Here is a 21343-nt window from a genome sequence, read left to right on the forward strand (position 1 = left end):
CGGCGGCGGGGCCCGGGGCGGACGCGGCGCCCCCTGAGCGCCCGGCACCGGCGGGACCGGGCCGGCACCGAGCGCCAGGTGAGCGGGGACGGGCAGCGGTACCGGGGCGGCCGAGCCCCGCTGCGCCCGGAGCGGGGTCACGCTGCTCCTCCCCGGGCTCCCGCAGCCCGGCCGCTGCCCCGGGACCCCCAGCCGGGCTGCGCGGGGCACCGGGCCGGTGTGTGCCCTGCGGCCGTGCCGCGTCCCGATGTGTGCTCCCGGGGCACACGGGGGTCACTGACGGGCCCCGTACGGCACAGCCATGTGTCACCACCGGGGCTCGTGTCACTCGGGGGTGTCACCCTGCCCTGTCCCCACGGGCAGGTGTCCGTGTCCCCGTACGGGGTCCCCGTGACACAGGTGACGCTGCGGAAACACACGCGTGTCCCGGCAGGGTCACCGGGGCCACTGCCGAGGTCGCCGTGTCCCTCGGGTGCCGCCGTGTCCCCCGGGCTGTGTCCCTGGCCCCGGGGGTGTCCCTGTCGCCCGGCCCGGGGATCCCCCGGCCCCCCCACCGGGGCTATTTACCCTCCGGGGCTATTTTCAGGCTCCGCGGGTATTTTTGGCCTCGCGATGCGGAGCGGGTTGGGGACGGGCCGTGCCGGTGTCACCCGCCGGTGTCACCCGATCCCGGGGGCCGCGGCCGCTGTCCCCAGGGGTGTTGCACAAGTGGGGTCGCGTCCCTGCCGCTGCATCAGCCCCGCGCGTGAGTCAGCCCCGGACACGTGGGGCCGGACGGTGTCACCCGCGGCCACCGGCCCGGCCGGACAGCGGCTGCGGCCACCGCGGGGGACGCTGGTGACGCGCGGCGCTGCGGGCGGCGGTAAGGGGGCATCGGGAGGGTGAACGGGGGGTCCCGTCCCGCTCCAGGCGTGGGGGTCCCGTCCTTCCCCGGGGGGCGATGGTCCCATCCAGGGGTTTGGGGTCCCTTCCAAGAGTTTTGGGTCCCGTCCTCCCCTGTGGGGGGGCGTCCTCCTGCCCCAAGGTCCGGGGTCCTGCCCTGCCCGCGGGCTCCAATCCTTCCCCGGGGAGGTCCGCAAGGCGCTGAGAGGCCGCCGGGGCTCGGCACCGTCCCGAGCTGCTCCCGGCTCCGGGGGCGGTGTGTCCGTGCTGAGTGGGGGCTGCGGGCACACGAGTCCGTGGGGAGGGGTCTCGGTGGGGTGAAGGGTGTGGGGGGCTGTGGACACGGGGATCCGTAGGGAGAGCCGTGTCCCCCGCGCTCGGGCTGGGCAGCACAGCGTGGCCCGGGGGAGGGCTGGGGGAGTGTTGGGGTCCCTCCCTGGGACCTTGCAGGGGTCCGTCCCGGGCGGCCCTGCGGGGTCACGGCAGGCTCTGGCACCGGCCCGGCCGGTGGGACAGGACGGGCCGGTGGCAGCTGCGGTGTCACCTGCGGTGTCACTGCCCGCGGCCGGGGCCAGCTCAGGCCACCCGAATCCGGGGCACGCGGGCGGCGCCCCGGCGGCATTTCCGGTGCCCCACATCTGCCCCGGCCCCTCCGCGCCCCACCGCCCCATGGCGGCGGCCCCACGGCGGCGGCAGGCGCTCCCGTGCCCCGGCAGGTGATGGCGGAGCACGGAGAGGAGCACCGGGACTACCGGGAGTACCGGCGGCTGGAGGATTGCGAGGAGGACTCGCCCCCCGGCGAGGAGGAGGAGGAGCAGCTGCTGCTGCACGTCACCGAAGGACCGACAGGTACTGGGGTGCCGTCTGGCGGGGATTCCGGGTCCCACGGGCTGTTTGGGGACCCAGGAGGTGTTTCTGGGTCCTGGGTGGGGCGCGGGGTTCCCGGGGAGGGCGGTACTACATTCCCACCTGACCCCCCCGTGTTTTTCCCCACAGACTCGTGGCATCACATTAAGGACCTGGACAGTTTCTTCACCAAGATATCCTGGCACAGCCCCTGGTGGCACTGTGGGGGACAGCGGGGAGCATGGGGTGACTCAGGGGATGGGTTGGGATGGGGGACATGGAGGGGTCCATCACTCCTTCATAGCCTCCTTAACCTCCCCGCACATCTACCAGTTCCACCAGAGGAATGGCTTCGCCTGCGTGCTGCTCTCGGACGTGCTGGAGCTGGTGTAAGTGCTGCCACGGTGTCACCGTGTGGTGCCAGGCGGCCGTGAGTGCCCCCGGGCTCCGCTGACCCCCTTTGCCCCCAGGCAGTTCCTGTTCGTGGTCACCTTCAGCACGTTCCTGCTGTGCTGCGTGGACTACGATGTGCTGTTCGCCACGCGCCCGCTCAACCACAGCCACGTCCCCGAGCGCGCCAAGGTGACGCTGCCCGACGCCGTGCTGCCCGCCCCGCAGTGCGCCCGCAGGTGGGGACACCGGGGACACCTGGGCTCCCAGCGGTGGGCGTGACACGCGTGTCCCCAAGTGCCAGTGCCACCAGCGTGGCTTTGCGGGGCCAGGGTGCCGCTGGTGTGGCTGCATCACGTCCTGGTGCTGTGGGTGACGTGTCCCCAGCAGTCTCTGAGGCTGCAGAGGGCAGTGAGGCGGCTGGTGGCACTGGTGACACCTGTGTTTCTGCAGGCCACATGGCAGCGTGTGGCTGCTGCCTGTGAAGGGTTTGTTGGCCCTCCTGACACTTGTGTCCCCACAGGCTTTGTGTCAGCAGGTGCCTTCTGGGTTTGCTGGCACTGGTGTGGCTGTGGGGGGGTCCCGGTGGCACTGGTGACACCTGTGTCTTCTTAGCAGGCCCTGTGGCACTGGCTGGCAGGTGGCCATGGGGACTTGGTGACACTGTGACACCCATGTGTCCCCGCAGGCTCCGTGGCAGCGGGTGGCTGCTGGTCCTGCTGCGCTGGCAGGCACAGTGTGGCACCGGTGACACGCGTGTCCCCACAGGCTCCGTGGCAGCGGGTGGCTGCTGTTCCTGCTGGTGCTGGCGGGCGCGGTGTGGCTCTGCCGCCTGGTCACGGCGCTGCGGCGCCTCGTGGGCTACTGGGAGATCCGCAGCTTCTACATCCGAGCGCTGGGCATCCCCGCGGTGAGGGGGCCGGGCTGGGCTGGGCTGGGCTGCGCTGTCAGGTGTCCCTGGGGGGGACAGAGGTCTGGGCTGGGCTGTCAGGTGTCCCTGGGAGAGGGCTGGGGTCCAGGGTGGGCTGCCAGGTGACACTGGGAGGACTGGGGTCTGAGCTGGGCTGTCAGGTGACACTGGGGGAGCTAGGGTGTGAGCTGGGCTGTAAGGTGCCACAGAGGGGTCCAGGATCCAGGCTGGGCCGTAGGGTGTCACGGGGCACAGGGCAGTGCTGAGCGACGCCAGCACCGAGCAGTGCCGCGCTGTGCCGCGGGTGCCCCGTGCCCATGCCCATTGCTGCCGCCGCAGGAGGAGCTGTGTAACCACAGCTGGCAGTCGGTGCAGGCCCGGCTGCTGGCCCTGCAGCGGCGCCAGCCCCTGTGCGTGCCGCGCCGGGAGCTGACGGAGCTCGACATCCACCACCGCATCCTGCGCTTCCGCAACTACACCGTGGCCATGGTCAACAAGTCCCTGCTGCCCGTGCGCTTCCGCCTGCCGCTGCTGGGCCCCGTGGTGTTCCTGACGCGCGGGCTGCAGTTCAACCTGGAGCTGCTGCTGTTCCGCGGCCCGGCCGCGCTCTTCCAGAACACCTGGAGCCTGCGGCCGCAGGTGAAGCGGGCGGGCGCGCGGCGGGCGCTGGCGCGGGGGCTGGCGCGGGCGGCCGTGCTGCTGGGGGTGGCCAACCTGGCGCTGTGCCCCTGCGTGCTGGGCTGGCGCCTGCTGCTCGCCTTCTTCAGCTACGCCGAGGGGCTGAAGCGGGCGCCGGGCAGCCTGGGCGCGCGCCGCTGGTCGCTCTACGCGCGCCACTACCTGCGCCACTTCAACGAGCTGGGCCACGAGCTGCAGGCGCGCCTGGGCCGCGGCCACGCGCCCGCCACCCGCTACATGGACTCGTTCAGCAGCCCGCTGCTGGCCGTGCTGGCCCGCCACGTCGGCTTCTTCGCCGGCTCCGTGCTGGCCGTGCTCATCGTGCTCACCGTGTACGACGAGGACGTGCTGACCGTGCAGCACATCCTGACGGCCATCACCCTGCTGGGGCTCGTGGTCACCGTGGCCAGGTGGGTGTTGGGGTCACAGTGGCCAGGTGGGTGCGGGGATCGTGGTGGCCAGGTGGGCGCCGGGGTCACTGTGGCCAGGTGGGTGCTGGGGACACGGTGACCGGGTGGGTGTTGGGATCACCGTGGCCAGGTAGATGTTGGGGTCACGGTGGCCAGGTGGGCGCCGGGGTCACGGTGGCCAGGTGGGTGTTGGGGTCATGGTGAACGGGTGGGTGCTGGGATCACCATGGCCAAGTGGGTATTGTGATCATGGTGGCCAGGTGGGTGCTGGGGGCACGGTGACTGGGTGGGTATTGTGATCATGGTGGCCAGGTGGGTGCTGGGATCATGGTGGCCAGGTGGATGGGGCAGACCCTGTGCCGTGCCATGGGGGCCGGGTGGGCAGCGGGGGGCTGAGGTGGGGCCCTGCCTGTGCCCCGCAGGTCCTTCATCCCGGACGAGCACGCGGTGTGGTGCCCGGAGCAGCTGCTGCAGCGGGTCCTGGCGCACGTTCATTACCTGCCCGAGCACTGGCAGGGCCGCGCTGGCCGTGCCGAGACGCGAGCAGAGATGGCGCAGCTCTTCCAGTACAAGGCGGTGCGTGCAGCCCCCCACTGCCCGAGACCCTCCTCCCCAGGACCCTGCTCCCCTGGGACCATCCTCTCCCCCTGCTCCCCCCCCAGCACCCCACAGACTGGGAGCCCCCATCCTGGGACTTCCCAGCCCCATATCAGGACCCCCAGCCTGGACTCCTCAACACTGGGACCCCCTGCTCCAAGACCCCATTGCCCTGGATCACCTGTCCCAATCCCCTGTCCTGGGACCCCCCAGGACCCCTCAGAGCAGGAGCTTCCCGTGCCAGGATCCCATACCCTGGATCCCCCCACTGGGACCCTCCTGCGCCAGGGCTCCCCACTCTCGAGGAGCCCCCATCCAGGAGCCTCCTGCTCTGGAATGCCCCAGGCTGAGATCCCCCCACCCCAGGCAGCCCAAGGACTGCCCTGCTCAGGACCTACTGCCCTGATACCCCCACCCCGGACATTCCACCCCAGGGCTTCCCAATCTGGGCCCTCCGCCCCGGGACACCCCCATATCCCGCTGGCCCCCCCTGCAGGTTTTCATTCTGGAGGAGCTGCTGAGCCCCCTGGTGACGCCCCTGATCCTCATCTTCGCCTTCCCCCCCCGCGCCCTGGACATCGTGGACTTCTTCCGCAACTTCACGGTGGAGGTGGCGGGCGTGGGCGACATCTGCTCCTTCGCGCAGCTGGACGTGCGCCACCACGGCAACCCGCAGGTGTGCGCGGGGCCGGGCGGGGCGCTGCGGGCCGTGCGGCCGCGCCGGGGCGGCCGTGCCACGTGCCTGTCCCCGCAGTGGCTGTCCGAGGGACACACGGAGGCGCCGCCGGAGCGCCAGGCGGAGCACGGCAAGACGGAGCTGTCGCTGATGCGCTTCGCCCTGAGCAACCCCCGCTGGCGGCCGCCGCCGCCCGCCCGCCGCTTCCTCGGCCACCTGCAGGCGCAGGTGACCCGCGACGCCGCCAGCGCGCCCGCCCCGCGGCACCTGCTGCCCGAGGGGCCGCTGCCCGCGTCCCTGCTGTCCGAGGAGTCGGCCCTGGCGGTGAGTGGGGGCGCCCCGGGGCTGCCGGGGGTGTTTGTGTGTCCCTGACGGGTGTCCCTGCAGCAGTGAGCAGTGTCCTGGCTGCCAGGGGGTGTGTGTGTGTCCCCTGACGGGTGTCCCCGCAGCAGTGAGCAGTGTCCTGGCTGCCAGGGTGTGTGTGTGTGTCCCTGACGGGTGTCCCCGCAGCCCGAGGCGCTGGTCAGCAGTGTCCTGGCTGCCAGGGTGTGTGTGTGTGTCCCCTGATGGGTGTCCCCATAGCCCGAGGCGCTGGTCAGCAGTGTCCTGGCGGCCAGCGGGCTGGTGGCCCGGGACCCGCGCTTCGGGCCGCCCTGCAGCACGGCCAGCGCCACCGCCAGCCTGCTGGCGTCCCTGCGGACCCCCCTGGGCACCTGCGCGGCCCCCGAGAGCCCCGGCGAGCACCCCGAGGACAGGTGGGACACGGCACGGGGGGCGTCAGCAGGGGGACATGGGGGGGGCATGGGGGGCGTGGGGAGGGGGGACGGGGCTGGGAAGGGTGTCGGGGGTGTCACTGAGGGGGGCTGGCATGGTGGGACGGGGGTCGGGAGGCAGAGGGTGGCAGGGCAGGGAAGGGGTGTCACAGCTCGGAGGGGTGGCAGGGACGGATGTCGGGGCAGCTCAGGGGTGTCACAGTGGAAGGGGTGGCAGGGAAGGGGTGTCATGGGAGCTCAGGGGTGCCACAGCTCGGAGGGGCGGCAGGGAGGGATGTTGGGGCAGCTCAGGGGCGGCAGGGAGGGATGCGGTGGCACTCGGGGGTGTCCCAGTGGAAGGGGTGGCAGGGAGGGATGCGGTGGCACTCGGGGCTGTCCCAGCTCGGAGGGGTGGCCGGGAGGGATGCGGTGGCACTCGGGGCTGTCCCAGCTCGCAGGGCGCTGCGGCGGGGCTGTCACCGTCCCTCCCGGGCCCCAGGCCGGCGCTGAGCGAGTCGCGGCTGCGCAGCCTGAGCCGCTCGGCGCTGCTGGCCGAGGTGGCCTCTGCCGAGATGAGCCTGCACGCCATCTACCTGCACCAGGTGTGTCACCGCCGTGCCCGTGTCCCCCTGCCCGCAGCACCCCGGCACACAGTGACGCGGTCCCTTGGGGCTCCCTGGTGTCTCTCACCACAGTGTCGCTGTCTGTGTGCTCTGCCTGGCCCCGGTCCCTTGCTCCCCGTCCCTTGTCCCCATTCCAGGCTGTCCCCACCCTCCCAGCCCGCTGGGTGACACCCACCCTGTGTTCGCAGCCTGACGGGATGCTGGGATGCGGCACCGCGGCTGGTGTCACCCACGGTGCCCCTTGTGCCACCCCTCTGGGGCTGGGGAGGGTCCCGGGCCGAGGGACCCTTGTCCTGCTGTCCCAGGGGGGCTCCAGTGCCAGCACGGGGGCTGTGCTGTGCTGGGGGGCTCCACAGCCATGTGGGGGCTCTGCTGTGCTGGGGGGCTCCACAGCCACGTGGGGGCTCTGGGGGGGCTCTGGGCGCTCACCCTGGCTCTCTGCTCTTCCCTGACCCCCCAGCTCCACCAGCAGCAGCAGCAGCAGCCGCAGGGCCCCCAGCCCGCGGGGGCACCCAAACACCCCTTGGTGACCACAGGTGAGCCCGGGGGTGTCCGGGGGGCTGGGGGGCACTGCTGGCACCCCCCCCAGCACGGGGGGCTCTGAGCTCCTGCCCCCCTGTGCCCCCAGGCTCGGCTGCCCGCGCCTCGCAGCTGCGGGAGATGCCGCTGGGCGGGTGGGCCGAGGAGGACGAGGAGGAGGAGGAGGAGGAAGCGGAGACGATGACGTAGCCGGGCCCGGCGCCGGTGGGTGGGGACACGGGGGAGGGGGGACCCCCGGGATGGGACATGGAACCCCCCGGGGCTGGGGGTACAGGGACTCATGTCCTGGGACACGGAGGGGCTGGGGGCCAGGGACCCCCGGGGCTGGGGGACAATGGTGGGTGACCCCCGGGGCTGGGGGACAATGGTGGGTGACCCCCAGGGCTGGGGGACAGGGACATGAAAGGGATGCACTGGGACACGGAGGGGCTGGCGGACAGGGACCCCCGGGGCTGGGGTTCAGTGGGGCCTGGCTGCCACGTGTGCCAGGGTCCCCAGTGTTGGGGTGCCCAGTGTTGGGGTCCCCAAGTGCCAGGGACCCTACTCTGGGGCCCCCACTCCGGGGTCCCTGCTGACCCCCCGTTCCCTCTGCAGGGTCCTGGGTGTGCCGAGAGCCCCCGGAGGTGCCGGGGGAGCCGCCAGGGGCACAGTGGGGGTCTCGCCGTGCCCACTATGCTGCCAGGGGGGCCCTGTCTGTCGGAGCCCCCTGCTCGGGGCGTCCCTGGTGCCCCCACTACACTGCAGGGCCAGGGGTGCTGCCAGGGCCCCCCCAGGTGCTGTTTTTGGGGGGCACAGCGCTGGTGCCCCCTGTGGTGCCCCGAGCACCAGCTGAAATAAAGGTTTACAGAGGGGCTGTGCCCGCTGGCTGTGCCTGGGGTGGGCTGGGGGTCCTGGGGGGCAATGCCGTGGATGGGGCTGGGGCAGTTTGGGGTGACACTGGGGGTCCTGGGGGGCAATGCCGTGGATGGGGCTGGGGCAGTTTGGGGTGACACTGGGGGTCCTGGGGGGCATTGATGCCAGGGATGGGGCTGGGGCAGTTTGGGGTGACACTGGGGGTCCCAGGGGGCGATGCCATGGACGAGGCTGTGGCAGTTTGGGGTGACACTGGGGGTCCTGGGGGGCATTGATGCCATGGATGGGGCTGAGGCAGTTTGGGGTGACACTGGGGGTCCCAGGGGGCATTGATGCCATGGACGAGGCTGTGGCAGTTTGGGGTGACACGGGGGGTCCTGGGGGGCATTGATGCCATGGATGGGGCTGGGGCACTTTGGGGTGACACTGGGGGCTCTGGGCAGGTGGCAGCAGTGGGTCTGGCAGGGGGTGCGCTCACCTGCAGCCACACAGGTGGGAGCCACGGAACATGGCCCTCCCCCGTGTCCCACCCCTCAGAGCCACAGTCCGTGTCCTTTTGCCCCCATTTCCCACCCCCGGTGTCTGGAGGTGTCCCCGGCCGTGTCACAAAGCCCGTCCCTCCCCAGTGCCACCTCCCCTGCCCCCGGTGCCAGCGCAGGAGCCGAAGTGTCGGGCCGGGGGTATCAAAACTAAACCTTTACTGGGGGTGGCGGGCGGGTGTCCCCGTGTCCCCGTGTCCCCGTGTCCCCGTGCCTCAGGGGCCGGGCCCCGGCGGGCGCCGCTCCTGCAGGGAGAAGGACTGGCTGCGGATGCGCAGGGCCACCTCCTGCGTGCGGAACGTCAGCCCGAAGATGTCCTCGTGGTAGCGGTTCTTGTCCTGCGGGACAGGCGTCAGGCCGGGGCCGGCCACCCCCGCCGTGTGTCCCCGGGGGGTGTCCCCAAGGTGTCCCCAGGGTGTCCCCGGCGTGTCCCCAGGGTGTCCCCAGGGGTGTCCCCCGGCTGTCCCCAGGGGTGTCCCCAGGGTGTCCCCGGTGTGTCCCCGGTGTGTCCCCAGGGTGTCCCCAGAGGTGTCCCCAGGGTGTCCCCGGTGTGTCCCCAGGCGTGTCCCCAGGGTGTCCCCAGGGTGTCCCCAGGGTGTTCCCAGGGTGTCCCCGGTGTGTCCCCAGGGGTGTCCCCAGGGTGTCCCCCGGGTGTCCCCAGGGTGTCCCGGCTCCCGGCCCTTACCCTCAGCTCGCTGATGACGTCCCCCGCCTGGCCCAGCGTCATGTGGCCCTCCTGGGCCAGGATGTGCTGCACGGTCTGCAGCACCTCGGTGGCCATGGTGACATCCCCGCACACGTACATGTGGCCCCCGCGCTGGCAGAGCACCTGGTGCACCTCGGCCGCCAGCTGTGCCCGCAGCACGTCCTGCACGTACGTCTGGGGACGCACGGGCACCGTGGCAGCCTGTCCCCGGTGCCCATCCCTGCCCTGAGCCTCGGTGTGCTGTCCCTGTCCTTGTCTGTGCCACCTGCAGCTCTGGCTTCGTGTCCCGCGGCAATCCCTGTCCCCTCCGTTTCCATTCCCACCCTGTCCTTGTCCCCGGCTCCGTGGGACATCCCAGCCCGTCCCCGGCTCCGTGCCCACCCCAGCCTGTCCCCAGCTCCGTCCCCATCCCAGCCCGTCCCCAGCTCCGTGCCCACCCCAGCCTGTCCCCATTCCATCCTCTCCATTTCCATCCTGTCCTTGTCCCCATCTCCATTCCCACCCTGTCCTTGTCCCCATCTCCGTGCCCATCCCAGCCCGTCCCCATCTCCGTGCCCATCCCATCCCGTCCCCGGCTCCGTGCCCACCCCAGCCCGTCCCCAGCTCCGTGCCCACCCCAGCCCGTCCCCATCTCCGTGCCCATCCCATCCCGTCCCCGGCTCCGTGCCCATCCCATCCCGTCCCCATCTCCATGCCCACCCCATCCTGTCCCCAGCTCCGTGCCCACCCCAGCCCGTCCCCATCTCCGTGCCCATCCCAGCCCGTCCCCGGCTCCGTGCCCAGCCCAGCCCGTCCCCCTCGGTCCCCGCTCGTTCCCCCGGTGGCAGCGCGGTCCCGGTCGCACCTTGGGGCAGCCGGGCTCCCGGGAGAAGGCGGTGAGCACCTGGCTGAGCGCGCCCTGCTGCCGCGCCTCCTCCATCTCCTCGCGGTAGATGTGGTCCAGGGCGGAGGAGCGGCAGCCGAACACCAGCACCATGGGGCCCAGGGGGCCACCTGCAGGGGACAGCGGCCTCGTGTCCCACAGCCCCGCTCGGCCCAGCCCTGCAGCCCCCTTCTCCCCGTGTCCCCAGTCTCCATCCCCTTCCCCCTTCCCCGCGTCCCCAACCTTTTCGTCACTGTCGCCACATCTCTTGTGCCCCATCCTAGTGCCACCACGTCCCCGTGCTCATGTCCCCATGTCACTCCCGCATCCCTCCCATCCCCAGGTCTCTGTCCCTGTCCTGCTCCCCACTCTCATGTCACTATTTCTCCATCCTCTTCTCCCGCGCCCCCCATGGCCCCTGTCCCCTGCCCCAGCCAGCCGTGTGTCCCGTGTCCCCCGTGTGCCACGTGTACCCTGTGTCCCCCTCGCATCCCCCGTGTCCCCCGTGTCCCCGGTGTGCCCTGTGTGCCCTGTGTTCCCCTTGTCCCCCATGTGTCCCGTGTGCCCCGTGTTCCCTGTCACTGTCCCTTGTGTGCCCCGTGTCCCCAGTGTTCCCCATGTCCCCCATGTCCCCAGTGTCCCCGTCCCCTGTGTCCCCATGTCCCCGTGTCCCCCATGTCCCCTGTGTCCCCCCATGTCCCCCCATGTCCCCGGTGTCCCCCATGTCCCCTGTGCCCCCCCATGTCCCCTGTGTCCCCCCATGTCCCCCCATGTCCCCAGTGTCCCCATGTCCCCTGTGCCCCCCCATGTCCCCGTGTCCCCCGGTGTCCCCATGTCCCCGTGTCCCCCGCTGTCCCCCATGTCCCCTGTGTCCCCATGTCCCCGTGTCCCCCGGTGTCCCCCATGTCCCCTGTGTCCCCCATGTCCCCGTGTCCCCCATGTCCCCTGTGCCCCCCCATGTCCCCGTGTCCCTGTCCCCTGTGTCCCCATGTCCCCGTGTCCCCCGGTGTCCCCGTGTCCCCTGTGTCCCCCATGTCCCCCGTGTCCCCCATGTCCCCTGTGCCCCCCATGTCCCCGTGTCCCACCTCCGTTGCGCAGGAGCTGCAGCCGGTGCTGCCAGAAGCTGCGGAAGGGCGCCACGCCGGTGCCGGGCCCCACGAGGATGCAGGGGGTGTCGGGGGCGGGCGGCAGCCGGAACGAGGGGGCCCTGCGGGAGCCGGGGGTCACCGGGGGGGCTCGGGGCCAGACCCGGCCGGGGGGACGGGAAATGGGGCGGGAGGGTAGGATGGGACATGCAGGGGACAGGGAGGGCAGGGTGGGGACAGGGACAGGGACAGGGACAAGGACAGGGACAGGGACAGGGACAGAGAGAGCAGGCAGGGACAGGGAGGGCAGGGTGGGGACAGGGACGGCAGGCAGGGGACAGGGACAGGGACAGGGACAAGGACAGGGACAGAGAGAGCAGGCGGGGACAGGGAGGGCAGGCAGGGGACAGGGAGGGCAGGCAGGGGACAGGGACAGGGACAAGGACAGGGAGAGCAGGCAGGGACAGGGAGGGCAGGCAGGGGACAGAGATGGCAGGTATAGGGACACGCGGCAGGACAGCGATCCCTCACCCCCGGATGAAGGCTGGCACCGTGTCCCCCGGCTGCAGCCGCGCCAGCCACGTGGAGCAGACGCCGTAGTGAAGCGGACCCTGCCCGTCTGTAGGGACCAGAGGGGGCCGGTGGGGCTGTGCTGGGGGGCCGGCCCCAAGGCAGTCCCTCACAGAGCCCCCGCAGGGCCGGGGACTCCTCTGTGCCCGGATGGGGATTTGAAGATGCTCTGGGGACACTGGAGATGTGCTGGGAACACTGGAGGTGCCCTGGAACCCCTGGAGATGGGCTGGAGATGCCCTAGAGCCCCTGGAGGTGCCCTGAAGGTGCCCTGGAGCCCCTGGAGGCCCCGGAGGTGCCCCGGAGGTGCCCCCCGCCCGTGCCCACCCCGGCCCGCTCACTCTCGCTGTGGTAGGTGACCACGGCCACGGTGAGGTGGATCTCGCCCGGGTGGGCGCCGGGCGCGGAGCTGATGGAGTAGTAGCGGGGCTGGAGCAGCGGGAGCTGGGAGAGCAGCAGCGCGGCGGGCAGGGCCACGGACGGGAACTCGGCCAGCACCTCGGGCAGCGTCGGGCACCGGAACCACTTCCACTCCTCGTACAGCCGCGCGTCCTGCGGGCACCAGAGTGGCACAGCGGGCACCCCAGCGCCGGGCACCGGGCACTCCCAGCGCCGGGCACCGCCAGTGCCGGGCACCGGCCCGGGGACCGGGGCAGCACCCGGGATCCAGTGAGGCAGCGGGGCAATGTCCCGGAATCAGGGAGCGGATCAGCATCCCGGAATGAGGGAGGGGATCAGCATCCCGGTGCCAGGGACAGGATCAGCATCCCGGTATCCCGACTGCGCGGTAGCTGCCATCCCAGCAGCCCAGTATCCCGGTCAGAGAGGGAGGGGGACCCGCCCCCCCCGTATCCCCCAGCCCCCAGCCCCTCTCCGAGCAGGGTCCCCCCGTTCCCCTGACCTGCGCCAGGCGCTGCAGCCGCTCCCGCTCGGCGGGGTCCCGCGCCAGCGAGCCCAGCAGCTGCAGGAACTGGGGTGTCGGGGGCGCCGCCACGTCCAGGTAGAAGGTGAGAGCCTGGGCCAGGGTGCAGGGCGGCAGCCGGGGCTGCAGCACCCAGCGGGGCCCGGGGCTGGACCCGCCTGGGGACGGGCGATTGTGGCTCACTTCTGTCCTGTGTCCTTCCCAGGGCCTTCCTCTTCTCCGTCTTCCTCCCCTCCCACTTCCCCCCGCCAAGTCCTATCCCCTTTGTCTTCCTCTTCCTCACTGCCTTCCTATTCCTTTCCCCAGCCCCTTCCTCTCTCTTCCCCTGCCCCAATTTATTCCCTTTCCCCTTCCTCTTCCTCTTCCCAATCCTCAGCCCCTCCCCATATTCCCGCGGTCCGGGACAGTGGGACCCCCTCCTGTGTCCCCCCGTCCCCCTCCTGTTCCCTCCTGTCCTGTCCCCCTCCTGTCCCCCTCCTGTCCCCTCCCGACCCTCTCCGGTACCGGTGGAATCTCCTCCAGCCCCCTGTGATAGGGATTCCCCCAATCCCTCCGTGCCCGAGGGGTTCCCCCAATTCCCCCGTGTCTCCCATACCGGCGGGGTCCCCCCAGCCCCCCCGTGCCCCCCGTACCGGCGGGGTCCCCGTCTCGGCTCTCCAGGCCCAGGGGCTGCTCGGGGCCCGGCGCATCCTCCACCCTGTCCAGCACGGCCCGCACCAGCTCCTCGCGGTTGGCGGGGAACACGCCCAGGTGGTCCCCGGGCAGGTGCGGCAGCCCCGCCTGCTCCGCGCAGCCCACCCGCACCAGCAGCGTCTGCCGGCTGCGGGCAGCGGGCACGGGGGGTGCCAGGGGTCAGGGGGCACGGGGGGCACGGGGGGTGCCAGGGGGGTAAGGGAGGGGTCAGGGGGCACGGAGGGTGCCGGGGGGGTGCCAAGGGGTGCACAGGGGGTGCCAGGAGCACAGTGGGGTGCAGGAGGGGTCAGGGTGGCGCGAGGGGCACAGGAGGTGCCAAGAGCAGGGTGAGGGAAGGATCAGCGGGAGGCGGGACGGGGGCACACACGGGGCAGGGGCACGGGGGAAAGCGGCCCCGGGGGTCCCGGCAGTTGGGGCGCCCTGCGGATTTGGGGACCCCGGGGTGCCGGGAGAGCGGAGGGGGACGGGAGATCCCGGGGCGGGCAGGGGGCGATCCCCGTGCGGGGGGACCTCACCTGGACTCCTCACTCTGCAGGTTCTCCACGGACAGCACCGAGCAGGGGAACACCTGGCGCTTGTGCAGCTGGGACAGCCCTGGGGGGCGTGGGGGGGTCACGGGGGGTCACGGGGGGCACGGAGGGTTGGGGGATACGGGTGGATGGGGACACTGGGGGGACACGGTGGGGACACGGAGGGGACACAGGGGGACATGTGGGGCTGGGGGACATGGTGGGACTGGATGGCGCTGAGGGGACACAGAGGGGCAGGGGAGGAACAGGGGTTTGGGGGACAAGGAGGGGCTGAGGGGCTGGGAGTTACGGGGTCATGAGAAGGCTGGGGGGAACCAAAGGGTCTTGGGCAGGGCACGAGAGGGCCGGAGGAGTCCCTGGGGGGCTGGGGGCCGACCCCACAGAGCTGTGGGGTGCGAGGGGATCCCCAGGGTGCTCGGGGGGTGCTATGGCACAGGGGTCGGTGCTCGGGGGGGTCCCGCAGGCTCTGGGGGTCCCGGGGCAGTCGGTACCGGCCAGGGTCTCGGTGGCCTGGGGCTGCGGCACCAGCCGGTGCCTCTGGCGCTTCCAGCCCTGGGGGGGGGGCGAACAGCTCCTCGGCGCCCCCCGCCCCGTCCCCCACGCAGAACGTCTCGCAGGCGGCCTGGGGGCACGGGGGGCCGTGGGTGCCGGGCGGGGGGCGGTGCGTGCCCCCCAGCCCGGTACCGGGAGGAGCGGCTGCAGAGCGGCCCCCAGCGCCCCCAGCCCCCCCCAGCCCCGTACCTGGAACACCTGGCGGGCCCAGGTGCGGAACGACTCCTCCTGCGCGCACAGCTCGTCGCCCTCGCCCAGGGGCAGCAGCCGCTCCCCGCCCAGCTCCTCCAGCCGCGTGTCCACGGCCCGCGCGAACGCGCAGAAGTGGGGGTACGCCCGGGAGCCCAGCCCGAACACCGCGAACCTGGCAGCGGGGGGTGAGGGTGCCCAGGGTGGGGGTGTGCCCGGGACCCCAGCCTGGGCAGCGGGGGGTGAGGGTGCCCAGGGTGCGGGGGTGTGCCCGGGACCCCCGGCCTGGGCACCACCAGCCTGGGCGGGGAGGCACTGGGGGGGATCCCCAAAGGGCTCTGGCCATTATCGGGCCATTGCATGAGGGGGTCACGGGGGCACCTCGGGGCAGCTCCTGCCCCCACCCACACCTGCAGGGCAGACATGCCCATCCCGAGCCCATCCCTGTGGCCATGCCCACCCCGTGCCCATCCTGTGCCCACCCCGTGCCCATCCCGTGCCCATCCCATGCCCATCCTGTGCCCACCCCGTGCCCTCCCCATGCCCATCCTGTGCCCACCCCGTGCCAATCCCATGCCCATCCTGTGCCCACCCCGTGCCCTCCCCATGCCCATCCTGTGCCCACCCCGTGCCAATCCCATGCCCACCCCGTGCCCACCCCGTGCCCATCCCATGCCCACCCCATGCCCACCCCCTGCCCTCCCCATGCCCATCCTGTGCCCACCCCGTGCCCACCCCGTGCCCATCCCATGCCCTCGGTACCGCAGGGCTCCCAGGTGTCCTGCACTGTCTGTGTTGCTCAGCTGCCGCCGCTTCTTCTTCCAGGAGGACACGAGCTGGTCGGACTGGGAGACGCTGTTGAAGCGCAGCTTGTAGCTCCTGGGGGTGTGAGCAGGGTCAGGGGGGTCAGGGGGTCCTGCCCCAGCCCTGCAGGGACCCCCCGGGACCCCCAGAGTGCTCACATGGGCGGCTCTGCCTGGGAGGTGCCAGTGTAGGGCGATGTCATCTCCATCAGCGCCTTGGAGAAGCTCTGTGGGGGCAGGATGTCACCCCCACGTCCCATCCCCATGCCAGCCCTATTCCATCTTCAACCTCAACCCCTATCCATCCCACCCCATCCTCACTTTTATCCCCATCCCTATCACAACCCCATCCCATCCCCACCCCATCCTCATCCCATCCTATCCCCAGCCCCATCTCATCTCCAACCTCAACCCCATCCCACCCCATCCCATCTCCATCCCCAGCCCTACTCCATCTTCAACCTCAACCCCATCCCGTCCCATCCCTATCACACCCCCATCCCATCCCATCCCATCCCATCCCATCCCATCCCATCCCATCCCATCCCATCCCATCCCATCCCATCCCATCCCATCCCATCCCATCCCATTTCCCATTATCCCATTATCCCATTATCCCATTATCCCACCCGTACCTCAGCACACTCTGGAGGGTCCCCATTCCCAAACGTGCTGGTGACCACCAAGACCAGGCTCTCGTGCTCCAGGGCCACCACGTCATACTCATCCATGCACAGCACCTTGATGGCACGGTGGGGTCAGGATCCCCCCCAGCGCTGCTCCTCCTCTCCCCCAACCCCCCCGGGCCCTTTGTGGGGCGGTGGGCGAGGGGAGCCGCCCCAGCGCTGCCCCCGTGCCCTCCGTGCCGACCTTGGGGTCGAAGGCGCGGCGGAAGAGCTGGCACAGGTTCCAGGCGTAGGTGCGCGACTTGCCGGTCTCGGTGCCGTACAGGACGGTGGCCTTGACGCGCCGTGCCATCACCTGCCCCATCAGCTTGGCCGAGATCTTCACGGCGCTGCGGGGCACCGCGGGGTCAGCACGGGGTCCCCAGAACTCCCGTAGGATCCCCAGAGCCCTGGGGTGCACCTACTTGGCCACCTCCTTGAAGGTCTTCCTCCGGGTGACAGTGGTGCCCTTGGACACGTAAACCTTCCAGGCGTCGGGCTGGGGGCGGGACAGGGCAGTTGTGGGGCAGGAGGGGTGGCTGTGGGGCAGGGGGTCTGGAGGGGCATTGTGAGGGGAGGGATTGGGGTGTGTGGGATTGGGGATTAGGGGTTGGCTGTGGGGAAGAGGGGTCGGGGGTCGTGAGGGGCTGGACCCACCCAGTACCAGAATGTGAAATAGGGGTCATGGGGGTCGTGAGGGCTCCTGGGGGTCTGGAAGGGGCTGAGGGAGAGCCCAGCTGGGGCTGGCGTGTCCCAGGGGGGTCCTGCTGCTGGGGGTGCCCCTGTGGGGTGGGTGCCAGTGCAGGGGGATGCAGAGGGTTGGGGGTCCCGCACGGATCAGCCGTGCCCATTTGGGCAGTCCCAGAGAGTCCTGGGGGCTCCAGGGGCCTCACTGCCAGCTGACCGGGGGGCTCAGTGCCCTGGGGCTGCACCTCCGGCCCTGGCAGGGGGCACAGGGGCTGGGGGGGCACGGAGGGTCTGTGGGTCCAACCCCACACCCCGCAGCAGGAGGGGGCTGTGGGACGGGACCTGTGGGGCAGATCCGTGGGGCAGGATCTGTGGGGCAGATCCGTGGGGCAGGATCCGTGGGGCAGGACCTGTGGGGCAGGATCCGTGGGGCAGATCTCTGGGGCACACCTGCGGGGCGGGGTCCCACCTGGTAGCGGAAGGCGGGGCTCAGCTGGTAGTTGACCATCTCCTGGTGGAACACGGGGGTGAGGCTGCCCGAGAGGGGCGGCACGATCCAGGCCCAGTCTGCGGGACACCCGCCCCGCGCCCGCCCCTCGGCCGCCAGGTGCTTCATGAACGACTCGGTGGCCGCGTGGTGGTCCACGATGGTCACCTGCGCCACCTGCGGGGACACCGGCCGTGGGCACGGGGGCACAGACATGGGGGGCACAGGGATGGGGGGGCCACGATGGTCACCTGCGCCACCTGCGGGGACAGCGGCCGCGGGCACGGGGGCTGCTCTGGGGACGGGGCCACAGGGACGGGGGGATCCCGTGGCCCTGAGAGTGTCCCATTAGGGGGGTCCCAGCAGTGTGGGGGTCCCAGCAGTGTGGGGGTCCCAACGCGGGGTGTCACAGAAGCGTGGAGGTCCCAGCACAGGGGGTCCCGGCAGTGTGGGGGTCCCAGCACAGGGGATCCCAGCAGTGTGGGAGTCCTGGTTCTGGGGGTCCCAGCAGTGTGGGGGTCCCAGCAGTGTGGGGGTCCCAGCAGTGTGGGGGTCCCGGCGCTGGGGGTCCCACCTGGAAGCTGTGCAGCACGGCCACGTTCACCTCCACAGCCGCCCGGTCCTTCCAGAGGGACGAGCTGGTCCCCGTGTCCAGCCCCATGCGCCGGGCCACCTCCTGCGGGGGCAGCAGGGCAGGGTCGGCCAGGGGGTCCCCGAGGCGTCCCGGATGGGGTCCTAGTGGGGTCCTGCTCGGGGTACCAGGGGGCTCTGTGGGGAATCCTGGGGGAGGTCCCAGGAGTGATCCAAGCATTGTCCTAGTGGGGGTCTTGGGGGGTTCTGATGAGGGTCCCTGGATGGGCCTGAAGGGGGTCCTAGAGTGGTCCCAGTGGGGGTCGCTGGAGGGTTCCAGGGGAGCTCAGTGTGGGTCCCAAGGGAAATATTGGGGACTACCAGGGGGCTCCCAGGAGGGGTCGTGGGGGGACCCCAGTGGAGTCCCAGGGGGGGTCCAGGACCATCCCTGTGGGGTCCCAGTGCAGCCCCGGGATCCCAGTGAAGCTCTGGGGGTCTCTGTGGGGTCCCAGTGCAACCCGAGGGTCCCTGTAGAGCCTCAGGGGTCCCTGTGCGGTCCCAGCGCTGTCCCGGGGTCCCAGTGCAGCCCCGGGGTCCCTGTGGGGTCCCACTCCCGCCCCAGGGGTCCCAGCACAGCCCCGGTTTCCCAGCGCAGCCCCGCGGTCCCAGTGGGGTCCCCGTGCAGCCCCGGGGTCCCAGAGCCATCCCAGGGGTCCCAGCGCAGCCCCGCGGTCCCCGCGGTCTCACGGGCAGCACGTCGTAGCGGTGGCGGTCGCAGAGGTTGCGGGAGCCGATCTCGGTGCCCATGTACCAGCCGTTGAAGGGCGCCGCGGGGAACTCGAGCCCCCCGATCTCCAGCAGCAGGTTGGCCACGGCCGGCAGGGCGTGCCAGCGCAGCCCCAGCTCCGAGAACCACTCCAGCCTGGGGGCACGGTCAGGGTTCCCGCACACCCACACTGCCCCAGCGCCCCCCGAGGGGGCACCCGGCCTGCATCGCACCCCCGCGTCCCACCCGGGGAGGGTCACACACCCACGGCCCCTCAGGGGGCATCAGCACCCCGGTACTCCAGCACCCAGCCCAGGAGGGGCTCAACAACCCGGCATCCCAGCCCGAGAAGGAGCCGGCGTTCCAGGGCCCGTCAGGGACGGGATCGGACCCGCGGCTGCTCCCTGTCCCCGGCGCGGTTCCCCAGATTCCGTCCCCTCTCCAAGCCCCACGGCCGTTCCGTGTCCCCAGCGCGGTGTCCCATCCTTGTCCCCCCCTCCTTCCCCTCTCCAGACCCCACGGCTGCTCCCTGTCCCCACCCTCATCCCCGCCCCATCCCCTCTCCAGACCCTCGCCAGGGGTGGCCCCGTGTGACCCCAGCCCGGCCACCGGGACAGTCCCTTGGCCCGGGGGGTTCCGGGGTCGCAGCCGCACTCACGTGGGGTGGTGCAGCGGCACCTCGAGCACCAGCTCCGGCGGCAGCGGGAACAGCTCGGGGGACTCGTCGGGGCCCTGCAGCAGCAGCGGCAGCACGTCGAAGCGGCCCCCGCCGGGGGTCCAGCCGTGTTGGATGCAGAGCTGGGGGGGACAGCGTCAGGGGGGCCTCCAGGAGGTGTTGGGGGCGCGGGCATTGGGGGGAGATGAAGGGATGGGGAGGATGGAGAGGGATGGAGCAGTATGAGGGGGGACAAGGAAGAGATGGAGTGGGAACGGAGGGCGGCGTGGCGAGAACACTGAGGTGGGGATGGAGAGTGAAGAGAGGAGGCTGGGGAGGCGCTGAGGGGTTCTGGGGGCTCAGGGGTGCCCCCACCTCGGTGATGTCCACGTTGGCAGGGTCTCCCATCACGGAGCCGTCGGGCTGCCGGTAGCCCGCGTAGCGGATCAGCTGCGGGTTCCAGATGCGGAAATCGCCGCGGCCCGGAGCCCGCGGGGGGAAGATGGTGATGGCGGACCTGGGGGGGCCGGGGGGGCCGTCAGGGACACCCTGCGGCCGCGGGGGCCGGGGGGCGCCGGGAGGGGCCGGGGGATGCTCACCGGATGTTGCCGCGGTTGGTGGCGAACTGGATGTGCGAGCAGAGGAGGCTGAACATCTCCGGCAGCCCCGCGCAGTCCCGGGCATCGAACACCTGCGGGGGACAGGGGGCGTGGGGACCCCTGCGGGCAGCCGGGATGGGACAGCCCCCGGGGGAATCTGCGGCTCCAATCCTTCGGGAGGGGTCCCCATGGGGCGGGGGTGCCGTGGGGTCTTCATTGGGGCGGGAGCTCCCTGTGGAACCGGGGTCCCGCAGGATGGGGTTCCGTGAGTCAGGGTCCTGTGCTACAGGTGCGAGGCAGGGTCTCTGTCGGGTGGGGTGGGGGTCACCCCAGGACATGGGGCATGGGATGGGGGTCCCCGCGGTGTGGGGGTGACCATGGGGGTGTTGGTGCCTGTGGGGTGAGCTGGGGTGGGGTGAGTTGGGCTGTCTCTGCTTTGGTGTCCCCGGGAGTTTGAGGTGTCCCCGGGAGGCTGAGTGTGCGGTGTCCCCGGGGGTTTGAGGTGTGCGGTGTCCCCGGGGGTTTGAGGTGTGCGGTGTCCCCGGGGGTTTGATGTGTGCGGTGTCCCCGGGGGTTTGATGTGTGTGCTGTCCCCGGGGTTTGATGTGTGTGCTGTCCCCGGGAGGCTGAGTGTGCGGTGTCCCCGGGGGTTTGATGTGTGTGCTGTCCCCGGGGGTTTGATGTGTGTGCTGTCCCAGGGGTTTGATGTGTGCGGTGTCCCCGGGAGGCTGAGTGTGCGGTGTCCCCGGGGGTTTGAGGTGTGCGGTGTCCCCGGGGGTTTGATGTGTGTGCTGTCCCCGTGGGTTTGATGTGTGCGGTGTCCCCGGGGGTTTGATGTGTGTGCTGTCCCCGGGGTTTGAGGTGTCCCCCGGGGTTTGAGGTGCTCGCTGTCCCCGTGGCTGCGCTGGCCGAGGCTCCCGCACCTGCAGCTTGTTCCACTGGATGCGGCCCACGCAGCGCGCCGCGTTCCGCCAGGCCTGCTTGGCGCCGAACGCCAGCTCGGGCTCCCGCAGCCGGTACGAGCCCGAGGCCGCGATGTCCGCCGCCACCTCCCGCAGCCGCTGCGTGTGCGCCGCCGAGTTCTCCCTGCGGGGGCACCGTCAGCAGCCGCCGGGAGCACCCCCGGCACCCCCAGACACGGGCACCCTCGGGGGTTGGGGGGCCGAGCAGCGACAGGGGTGCGGGTGCTCTGGGGTAAGGATGGGGATATGGGATGGCCCAGGCAGGGATGGGGGATCTGGGGGTGCTTTGGGGGAGAGGCGGGGACATGGGGCACCCCAGGGCACCTCAGGATCTATGGGGGGTAC

At 71.3% G+C, this 21343-nt stretch overlaps 3 protein-coding genes across 4 annotated transcripts; 1 reads left to right on the forward strand and 2 right to left on the reverse strand.

The window, feature by feature from the left end:
* The first annotated feature begins 18 nt into the window (after positions 1-18).
* ATG9B (autophagy related 9B) lies at positions 19-8148 on the forward strand. Of its 2 annotated transcripts, none has more exons than XM_058045427.1 (15): positions 19-78; positions 1599-1731; positions 1879-1922; positions 2053-2117; positions 2199-2357; positions 2887-3028; positions 3368-4116; positions 4539-4692; positions 5210-5389; positions 5468-5713; positions 5972-6144; positions 6593-6743; positions 7225-7300; positions 7393-7508; positions 7899-8148. In XM_058045427.1, the coding sequence occupies exons 2-14, from the start codon at positions 1602-1604 to the stop codon at positions 7491-7493; spliced, it is 2370 nt and encodes a 789-aa protein (XP_057901410.1). In that variant the 5' UTR covers positions 19-78; positions 1599-1601; the 3' UTR covers positions 7494-7508; positions 7899-8148. The 2 variants fall into 2 exon arrangements, with proteins under 2 accessions (XP_057901410.1, XP_057901418.1); XM_058045435.1 differs by having other exon boundaries at positions 6641-6743.
* Positions 660-1553, reverse strand: LOC131089591 (basic proline-rich protein-like). Its single transcript, XM_058034419.1, has one exon. It carries the CDS (start codon positions 1551-1553, stop codon positions 660-662), a length of 894 nt encoding a protein of 297 aa, XP_057890402.1.
* A 752-nt stretch (positions 8149-8900) lies between the features above and the next one.
* NOS3 (nitric oxide synthase 3) lies at positions 8901-21056 on the reverse strand. The gene is given in 24 exon segments (XM_058045402.1): positions 8901-9033; positions 9381-9575; positions 10246-10394; positions 11349-11470; positions 11880-11967; positions 12260-12470; positions 12820-12998; positions 13473-13660; positions 14049-14127; positions 14555-14624; positions 14626-14685; positions 14805-14979; positions 15567-15683; positions 15767-15834; positions 16243-16347; positions 16478-16622; positions 16698-16771; positions 17429-17623; positions 18021-18122; positions 18764-18938; positions 19441-19580; positions 19813-19954; positions 20037-20128; positions 20960-21056. Coding segments are annotated over 23 exon segments (2958 nt in total). The 5' UTR covers positions 20093-20128; positions 20960-21056; the 3' UTR covers positions 8901-8910.
* Positions 21057-21343: the final 287 nt, after the last annotated feature.

Source organism: Melospiza georgiana, chromosome 1 (assembly GCF_028018845.1).
Source record: "Melospiza georgiana isolate bMelGeo1 chromosome 1, bMelGeo1.pri, whole genome shotgun sequence".
NCBI lineage: Eukaryota > Metazoa > Chordata > Aves > Passeriformes > Passerellidae > Melospiza > Melospiza georgiana.